The sequence below is a fragment of the Branchiostoma lanceolatum genome, chromosome 2 (assembly GCF_035083965.1).
Source record: "Branchiostoma lanceolatum isolate klBraLanc5 chromosome 2, klBraLanc5.hap2, whole genome shotgun sequence".
In the NCBI taxonomy this organism is placed as follows: Eukaryota; Metazoa; Chordata; class Leptocardii; order Amphioxiformes; family Branchiostomatidae; genus Branchiostoma; species Branchiostoma lanceolatum.
This window is the reverse complement of record NC_089723.1, coordinates 3910136-3920238: the sequence shown is the minus strand read 5'-3', so window position 1 is coordinate 3920238 and position 10103 is coordinate 3910136. Positions and strand designations below refer to the sequence as shown.

Sequence of the window (10103 nt, the reverse complement as noted above, 5' to 3'; positions counted from 1 at the left end):
CTATGATAGACTAGTGTAAAACAAGCAAGAACTGGTCTTAGTGGTAAATTTAACATACTGCAGTTAGCTTTACGAATTTAAGTTTAGCCTGCCTTTTAAAGCTTAAGGGAAGTATTACTTACTACTACTATTTCCCCTTTTGGGTTTTCATGAATGCCCTATTGGCCACTTGCGCTTGTTTCAGCATGCAGTAATGAGTTCCAGTGTGGAAACGACCTGTGCAAGCCGACCTCCTGATCAGCTTGTTGCTAATGTTTCAGCATGCAGTAATGAGTTCCAGTGTGGAAACGGCCTATGCAAGCCGACCTCCTGATCAGCTTGTTGCTAATGTTTCAGCATGCAGTAATGAGTTCCGGTGTGGAAACGGCCTGTGCAAGCCGACCTCCTGATCAGCTTGTTGCTAATGTTTCAGCATGCAGCAATGAGTTCCAGTGTGGAAACGGCCTGTGCAAGCCGACCTCCTGATCAGCTTGTTGCTAATGTTTCAGCATGCAGTAACGAGTTCCAGTGTGGAAACGGCCTGTGCAAGCCGACCTCCTGATCAGCTTGTTGCTAATGTTTCAGCATGCAGTAATGAGTTCCAGTGTGGAAACGGCCTGTGCAAGCCGACCTCCTGATCAGCTTGTTGCTAAAGTTTCAGCATGCAGTAATGAGTTCCAGTGTGGAAACGGCCTGTGCAAGCCGACCTCCTGATCAGCTTGTTGCTAATGTTTCAGCATGCAGTAATGAGTTCCAGTGTGGAAACGGCCTGTGCAAGCCGACCCTCTGATCAGCTTGTTGCTAATGTTTCAGCATGCAGTAATGAGTTCCAGTGTGGAAACGGCCTGTGCAAGCCGACCTCCTGATCAGCTTGTTGCTAATGTTTCAGCATGCAGTAATGAGTTCCAGTGTGGAAACGGCCTGTGCAAGCCGACCTCCTGGGTCTGTGATGGGGAGGACGACTGCGGAGACAACACCGACGAGATCAACTGTGAGTCCTTGAATTCCCAATGTATATGTCGTCTCTTATAACTAATCTCTAAGCAGATCTCCACGGTGCTAAAATCGTACAAGCTAGCCAGAGAAGCTCCAGTCAGCCAGGGAAGTTGTCAGGCACCGTCGTTGCTATAAAAACTCCTTCTGCCAGGTGGATACGGTCTTTGTAACCGTTGGGTCTGCTTGGAGACCATCTTATAACCATAGACAAGCAAGGAACAGGCGGATGTGGAATGCTAGAATCAATAGGATAAAGTTACTGTAATATGTTGTATATATACTGTAAGCATGAAGCATAAGACCATGGGTCTGAAATTTATTACATACATACACGTGTTTTGCTGCCATTTGAGCAAGGTGGTCTTCATAGCGCAAGATATTTGCTCTCTTCTACCTCACTAGATTATGACATATCAAAGAATCAATGTTGAAGACTAGGTGTACTCATCAGTCTTTAAAACTTTTATCAGCAATCTTTCAAAGAGCGCACCAATTTTTGGTGACCACATTGATCGAACTTGCTGTCTCAGATAACCCAGCCTCTCACAATGATGAGTGATAACTCTCAATTGTCTCTTAAAGTTTATACCTGTACCTCTGTTGGTCTCTTAGAAAATGATCACCAACATCATCAGAGGTGTCCTTAGATCTCAAAAACCTCCTCAACAGCTGTCCGACTGTTTCACTGGCAATCACTGCACGAAATGGCCTCGGATCCTCGTGTACGGAAATAGAACTCGGGTATCCGGAACCTCAGATCCGTAAGAATCCGGAAGGATACGGGACCGCATTGTACGTACTCAAATTTGCCTGAATTAACCTGCATACGCAAGTGGTACCTCAGGTATATCCGACGACCGTGGATTGTTGAACTCCACGGCCGTGCAATTCATCAATATGGTGATGAACTCCACGGCCGTGGAATTCATCAATATGGTGATGAACTCCACGGCCATTCCGTGACGATAAAGTGATGAACTCGACGGCAATGCCGTCACTAATAGCCACGATTCGCCGTGGAATTCATCGATTTAGTGATGAACTCCACGGCCATTCCGCGACGGTATAGTGATGAACTCAACGGCAATGCCGTCACTAATAGCGGCGATTCCCGTGGAATTCATCGATATAGTGATGAACTCCACGGCCATTCCGAGACGATAAAGTGATGAACTCAACGGCAATGCCGTCACTAATAGCCACGATTCGCCGTGGAATTCATCGATTTAGTGATGAACTCCACGGCCATTCCGCGACGGTATAGTGATGAACTCAACGGCAATGCCGTCACTAATAGCGGCGATTCGCCGTGGAATTCATCGATATAGTGATGAACTCCACGGCCATTCCGCAACGATATAGTGATGAACTCAACGGCAATGCCGTCACTAATAGCGGCGATTCGCCGTGGAATTCATCGATTTAGTGATGAACTCCACGGCCATTCCGCGACGATATAGTGATGAACTCAACGGCAATGCCGTCACTAATAGCCACGATTCGCCGTGGAATTCATCGATTTAGTGATGAACTCCACGGCCATTCCGCGACGGTATAGTGATGAACTCAACGGCAATGCCGTCACTAATAGCGGCGATTCGCCGTGGAATTCATCGATATAGTGATGAACTCCACGGCCATTCCGCGACGATATAGTGATGAACTCAACGGCAATGCCGTCACTAATAGCGGCGATTCGCCGTGGAATTCATCGATTTAGTGATGAACTCCACGGCCATTCCGCGACGATATAGTGATGAACTCAACGGCAATGCCGTCACTAATAGCGGCGATTCGCCGTGGAATTCATCGATTTAGTGATGAACTCCACGGCCATTCCGCGACGATATAGAGCGATGAACTTAACGGCAATGCCGTCACTAATAGCGGCGATTCACCGTGGAATTCATCGATTTAGTGATGAACTCCACGGCCATTCCGAGACGATTTAGTGATTAACTCAACGGCAATGCCGTCACTAATAACAGTGATTCGCCGTGGAATTCATCGATTTAGTGATGAAGTCCACGGCCATTCCGAGACGATGAAGTGATGAACTCAACGTTCAAGTATTGATGCCGACACTAATAGCGGCGATTCGACGTGGAATTCATCGATTTAGTGATGAACTCCACGGCCATTCCGAGACGATTTCGTGATTTCCGTATAAAGTTCTGAAAACCCAAACTATTCCCCACTCCTGCACACCATTATAATTGCATCAGCTAATATGACATAATTCGGAAAGAGGAAGTTGAAAAAAAATTTGGATATTTAGCCGTGTTCGTTGTGATTTTATAGACATAGCGATGGCTTTGTATTCCTCATTCGATGCCAAACTTTTAGATATAGCGATAGTTTTTTGTGCGTCATTCGATGCCAAACGTCTTTCATATTTTTGTTTTGATACCAAATGCGGAATTTGTATAGTTTTGTAATCTAGATGCAGCGACGCTAGAAGATCATACAAGTTATTTTTGTTCATCATCACATGTGTTCTTTGTGTTCCGTCAAGTCAAGTCAAAGTTTATTGCACAACAATTGCAACAGGTACATGACCGTAACATTTTTCAACACCCCATTATGTCGCTACTTTCGAAATGTCGATTACAAGTTAATGTATTCGATATGTCTAAACATGTGACAAATTTGTTGATATTCTGTTCTCGAAGAGTACTCGAGACTGGGGATGGTTTGTCTGTATTTTTTTACTCGAGTAGATAATACATCATATACATGTATGTAGTTGTGAATAGAATTGTGTGTATAATGCGACTTTGAAGATGCTGTGTGCAGTTGTTTTCCGTAACCAACTGTAAGGACACATCTTATACGACAGCGCGTGCCACCGACAACTTAAATCGCGAAAATCGGGAAATCGGTGCTGGCGCACAGAATCTTTGACTGTGACGAATTTCATAGATGCTTAAGAATATCTTTTCTTCGCATATATTCATGTGCTAGAGCAATTACCGAGCAATACAAGTTGAACGTTCAGCTGCGTTGCCCATAAATTGCAAACATAATCAAGCCTGTAGTCGCAAGCTAAATAAAAATATCATCGGCCGGCATTCCGCTCGGAATATTTTAAAACTGGGTTCAAATTCGATTTAATGGGCAAACAAGTAGAACTATAAAAATAAACATGGTATTATTCACCATTTTCAGCGAAAAGTGTCAACACATTTAGCGAGCATTCGGCATCTTTGAGTCTTTAATCTTATAATCGGCCTTGATTTGAAACAAAAAAGAAAACATGGCGCCGGAGTTAGACACAAGCTATCCCGTGAGACCTTGCGTTTGGGGTGGTCGTTTTGAATGTACTTATGATGTATTGCCATGTTTGATTTTTCCAAACTATCATGGCACAAAAATGACAAATTCTTCCACACAACACACAACCACAAGGGACGCTCAAACACACCTTGATACCAAGGCTTGTACAATGTCCTTGTTGGTCGATTGCTCGGCTCTGACAAGTTGGAAAAAGTCGCAATACGAAGTACAGACAAACCAACCACCCTAAACGCAAGGTCTCACGGGATAGCTTGTGCTAAACATCGGCGCCATGTTTTTCTATTGTTACAAAATATTCAAAACCGACTCTATTTAACCTCCTTGGACTGACTCAACCGCCTATAACCTACATAAAGATGCCAGTTTGTGGATATAAGATTTAGATAAGGAAAATAGTTTATCTGCCAAACTTTACAGGCGAAATTGTGTTTGTCTTTGTATGAGAAGACCGTGTATTTACCGAACTACACCACCGAAATACACATGAAGATGGATGAAATCTACCAAAATACAGTGTGATTTGATGAGTAAACATCACAGGCTGCTATATTTTGACATTGAATAATGTATTTATTGTCCTGGCAACAAGAGTCTTTGAGACAGAAAATCGCTTGGCAATCCTGGTCGACCTCACTCGCGCTCACCCGGCGCCATCCTTGTTATATCTTACGCCATTTTTTAAATAGTGGCATCTGAGTCATTTACATACACAGGGTGGTGAAATGTGTCGAAAAACAGTGTGATTTGATGAGTAAATATCACAAGGTGCTCTATTTGGGCATAAGATGATGTATATATGGCCTTGGCGACAACAAATTATACCACTGTTATCATAAGGCATGGCGTATGTATGGTAACTAAGATAGCGGCGGTCTTTTTCCTGTCGCCAGAGCAATAAATATTCTATGTCAAAATATAGAAACATGTCATGTTTACTTATTAAATCATACTGTATCTTGGTAGATTTCGCTCATAACGACAGAATTATAGTGGGCCCATGTCTGTACCGTACTGTACTATAGTCATAGCAAACAAAAGAAAAACATGACGACGATGTTACACAAGCTATCCCGTGAGACCTTGCGGTTTGGATGGTAGGTTTGAATCAAGCTCCTTGGTTTGAATGTACTTATGATGTACTGCCATTTGAATTTTTTTCCAAACTATAATGGCTCATTAAATTCACAAATCCTAAAACAACGCAGCTAGTTTCCCCGATGTTTTGGCTACGCGTACGATCGCGAAAATTACTGAATCGCCCGCCGCACCGCCGCCGATTTGATACAATACGTCGGTTCATACGCGTATGAAACCTGTATACGAAACACCGATTTTAACCACGGTGGTTAGCGGTATCTACGATTAGTGACGGCATCGCCGTTGAGTTCATCACTATATCGTCTCGGGAATGGCCGTGGAGTTCATCACTTAATAGATGAATTCCACGGCTAATCGCCGCTATTAATGTCGGCATCGCCGTTGAGTTCATTTCTAAATCGTCTCGGAATGGCCGTGGAGTTCATCACTTAATAGATGAATTCCACGGCGAATCGCCACTATTGGTGACGGCATCGCCGTTGAGTTCATCGCTTTATCGTCTCGGAATAGCCGTGGAGTTCATCACTATATCGATGAATTCCACGGGAATCGCCGCTATTAGTGTCGGCATTGCCGTTAAGTTCATCACTATATCGTCGCGGAATGGCCGTGGAGTTCATTACTTAATAGATTAATTCCACGGCGAATCGCCGCTATTAGTGACGGCATTGCCGTTGAGTCCATCACTATATCGTCTCGGAATGGCCGTGGAGTTCATCACTAAATCGATGAATTCCAGTGCTAATCGCCGCTATTAATGTCGGCATCGCCGTTGAGTTCATTTCTAAATCGTCTCGGAATGGCCGTGGAGTTCATCACTTAATAGATGAATTCCACGGCGAATCGCCACTATTGGTGACGGCATCGCCGTTGAGTTCATCGCTTTATCGTCTCGGAATGGCCGTGGAGTTCATCACTATATCGATGAATTCCACGGGAATCGCCGCTATTAGTGTCGGCATTGCCGTTAAGTTCATCACTATATCGTCGCGGAATGGCCGTGGAGTTCATTACTTAATAGATTAATTCCACGGCGAATCGCCGCTATTAGTGACGGCATTGCCGTTGAGTTCATCACTATATCGTCTCGGAATGGCCGTGGAGTTCATCACTAAATCGATGACTTCCACGGCGAATCGCCGCTATTAGTGACGGCATTGCCGTTGAGTTCATCACTATATCGTCGCGGAATGGCCGTGGAGTTCATCACTAAATCGATGAATTCCACGGCGAATCGCCGCTATTAGTGACGGCATTGCCGTTGAGTTCATCACTATACCGTCGCGGAATGGCCGTGGAGTTCATCACTAAATCGATGAATTCCACGGCGAATCGCCGCTATTTGTGACGGCATCGCCTTTGAGTTCATCACTATATCGTCGCGGAATGGCCGTGGAGTTCATCACTATATCGATGAATTCCACGGCGAATCGCCGTTATTAGTGACGGCATTGCCGTTGAGTTCATCAATATATCGTCGCGGAATGGCCGTGGAGTTCATCACTAAATCGATGAATTCCACGGCGAATCGCCGCTATTAGTGACGGCATCGCCGTTGAGTTCATCACTATATCGTCGCGGAATGGCCGTGGAGTTCATCACTAAATCGATGAATTCCACGGCGAATCGCCGCTATTAGTGACGGCATTGCCGTTGAGTTCATCACTATATCGTCGCGGAATGGCCGTGGAGTTCATCACTTAATCAATGAATTCCACGGCGAATCGCCGCTATTAGTGACGGCATTGCCGTTGAGTTCATCACTATATCGTCGCGGAATGGCCGTGGAGTTCATCACTATATCGATGAATTCCACGGCCGTGGAGTTCATCACCCCATTGATGAATTGCACGGCCGTGGAGTTCAACAATCCACGGTCTTTGGATATAGCTCGGTACCTTGATGTGGATGTCCCCCAGCCTGCCAAAAAGGAAATGGATTAAATAGCCACATCACTTCAGTATTGTTCAGTATCTAATTGGTTGTAAACTTGGGAATGTTAAACTGATGCAATTAAACATTTACCCGTTCACAACCCATTACAATACAGAAATAATGCGGATAAGCAATCCATTTCCTGGCAGGCTGAGGGACATCCCAAAATTGGGGCTCGATGTACCACTTGCATAAACAGGTCAATACTGGTAAATTTGAGTTGTTTTGGTACAGCACGGCCCCGTATCCGTCCGGATTCTTTCAGATCTGAGGTTCCGGAGGTTCCATGTCCGGATACGTCAGGATCCGAGGCTATTTCGTGCAGTGCCTCGTCCTGTGCGTGGGAACAGGGCCCAGACGTAAGTCCAGGCATCAATTCACCTGATTAACCCCAAGACTCCCCTGTCTTTTTGCAGGCACCTGTTCCAGCGAGTTTCAGCACGAATGCTCGGACGGAACCTGCTATCACGTGATTCACCGTTGCGATGGCAACCGCGACTGCGCAGATGGATCAGACGAGGACAACTGCTTGATCTGTAAGCTCTTCGGGTGTAACGTTAAATGATGCTGATTTTTGCCTGGAAAGTATTTTGTGAGGACGTCCGATTCTATCAAATGTTTCAACCGATTCGTGTACCAATGGGCGTTCTGAAGAGCGTGCTTTTTTTAACAAAGAGAAACTTTAATAACAAGTATGTGAGCATAATAGAGTTGATTTTTACAGTGTTTAAAGGTTGTAACCATATATGGTTGTGTATCTGTCGATGTAATATTTTGTCTTTAAAATGCGATTGTCGCTTTAACTCCTAGAATCGGTGTTTTCCTATGGCCACACAAACCTGATATCACGGATTATGGTATTGCGTGTATGTTGATCTAATTTCCAACAGCAAACATGCACTAGGTGATAGTAATCGAACTTCGTATAAGAAAGTGACACATTTCTATGCTAAATGGAAAAGTCACTGTGATCTATAGGCTACACAGAGGAAGAGTAACCACGTACGTCAGATAGCTAAGTGGAAATCCCAATGCACTGAAATGTCAATACTGGTAAATGTAGACCTTATCCGTCCGTATTTCCAACCACATTTTTTTCATTTCAACCCTTAGCCTCCGGCTGTGGCCTGAGAAACATCACGGTTACAAACGGCCAGTCCAGAATAGTTGGAGGAGACACGGCAATGCACGGAGCTTGGCCCTGGCAGGTTGGTGACAAATCTTCATCTTGCGGGAGATTTCATTTCCTCTCGCGCGTTAAGTTTCACCGTTCTTTGACAGCGTCGTAAGATTTAAAGGCATCTAGAGCATTTTATGAGGCTTGAAACTTGAATTTAAAAACTCGAATTTCTAGTCGTTCCTACACATAGTAAGTTTTAATAACACTATACCATTATATATCGAAATTAAATGAGCAAAGATACGATGTCGTTGTGTGGTAAGAACTAATAGAAAATCCAAGCCCTAATAGACTGATCCCGACTGTCCATCACAATTAGCGGTTCGACCAATGAGAGAGTGACTGCATTTCCATGAAATATTTGCATTTGTATGTTTTAATCTTGCATTTCTACGTTTTGACGGAGGTGGGTGGGCTGTGGGATCTACAGTATTTACAGTATGCGCGCGAAATTAAAAGATCACCATGTAACGTTAGATTATTTTTGTGCCGTTTTTGCGCACTTTTGATAAGTAACTCCGAACGCAAAGGTGGTAAACAGTGACATTAATTGTCAATTTCATAAGGATTACAGCAACTGAAATATTTCCAGTTTTTAAGTCTCATAAAATGCGCTGGGTGCCTTTAAATTCACGATTCAATTTTTTTTATTCAGGTACAACTGAAGCGCACGTATTCCAGCACGCCATTCTGTGGCGGTACCCTGGTGGCCCCAGAATGGGTAGTGACGGCTGCCCACTGTCTGGAAGACGATCAGTAAGTGCTCTAACTTTCACCCCCAGATGACCCCTACCCTGGGCGCCAGACTAGTACCGGGTCGCTAGTGATTTGCTTCGGCGGCCCAAGAACAGTCTGCCCGCCCGGTCTTAATCAACGCTCCGGGGAGTTGTAGCCGGGCTAGAAATCCCCCGGTGCGCTAATTAGGGTTCTGTGGGCTGGGGTCTCTGTGCCGCCGAAGGAACTGACTACAAGGTACGGCCGGCTAAAGGGAACCGGCTAAAAGGCCCGATAAACAGTCTGGAACCCATGCCAGGATAGATGACCCCGCGAGGGGTAAAGAGGAGGTCCCGGGCTAAGGCGGGCAGGCCTCCAGCCTGGCCCGGAATGTTTCAACTGTGGGAAACAGCACGACCGGATTAGGCAGGGTGTTCCATTCAGGTGTTGTAGGGGGGGGGGGGGGGATATTTGTTGGTGTCTGTACGGGCGTGGATATTTTGATGTTTTTAGTGAGATTTCATATGGCCAGTCCATTGAGAGACCACTGAGGGTCCAACCATTGGTCAGACCCCTCAATGAAATTCTAGAGAGTGTACAATTATCGTCTTTGCCCTTTGTAGATAGTCTCTACCAGACTAACCGCGCCGGCTATAGGGAGAACATTTCCGGGGGACTTTGGCCATGGAGGGTAACATTCGCAACATTGGGCCTTATCTCCGTAGCCGACTCCCTTCATACAATTGACTCTATTTGGGCCAAATTCTACTATTTTCCCAGCGACCCGCGGAGGATAGTAGAGCCTACTTTGTAGAGATGTGCAAAGAACTCTGCTAACCACCTTCCGATTTTCCTGCAACGTCAATGATCTGTCGATGATTTCAACGATCGTCCATTGGTTGTA

The 10103-nt window shown here is 45.0% G+C and overlaps 1 protein-coding gene across 1 annotated transcript; it reads left to right on the top strand.

The window, feature by feature from the left end:
- Positions 1-801: 801 nt before the first annotated feature.
- Positions 802-9245, top strand: LOC136426516 (suppressor of tumorigenicity 14 protein homolog). Its single transcript, XM_066415181.1, has 4 exons — positions 802-970; positions 7722-7841; positions 8419-8513; positions 9141-9245. The coding sequence occupies exons 1-4, from the start codon at positions 802-804 to the stop codon at positions 9243-9245; spliced, it is 489 nt and encodes a 162-aa protein (XP_066271278.1).
- Positions 9246-10103: the final 858 nt, after the last annotated feature.

Excerpts from the sequence above, each read along its gene's own strand:
- LOC136426516 (XM_066415181.1), top strand. The coding sequence starts at position 802 with ATGAGTTCCAGTGTGGAAACGGCCTGTGCAAGCCGACCTCCTGATCAG. Across the intron at positions 7,842-8,418 it reads CGAGGACAACTGCTTGATCT|CCTCCGGCTGTGGCCTGAGA; the intron begins GTAAGCTCTTCG and ends TTCAACCCTTAG. Across the intron at positions 8,514-9,140 it reads ACGGAGCTTGGCCCTGGCAG|GTACAACTGAAGCGCACGTA; the intron begins GTTGGTGACAAA and ends TTTTTTATTCAG.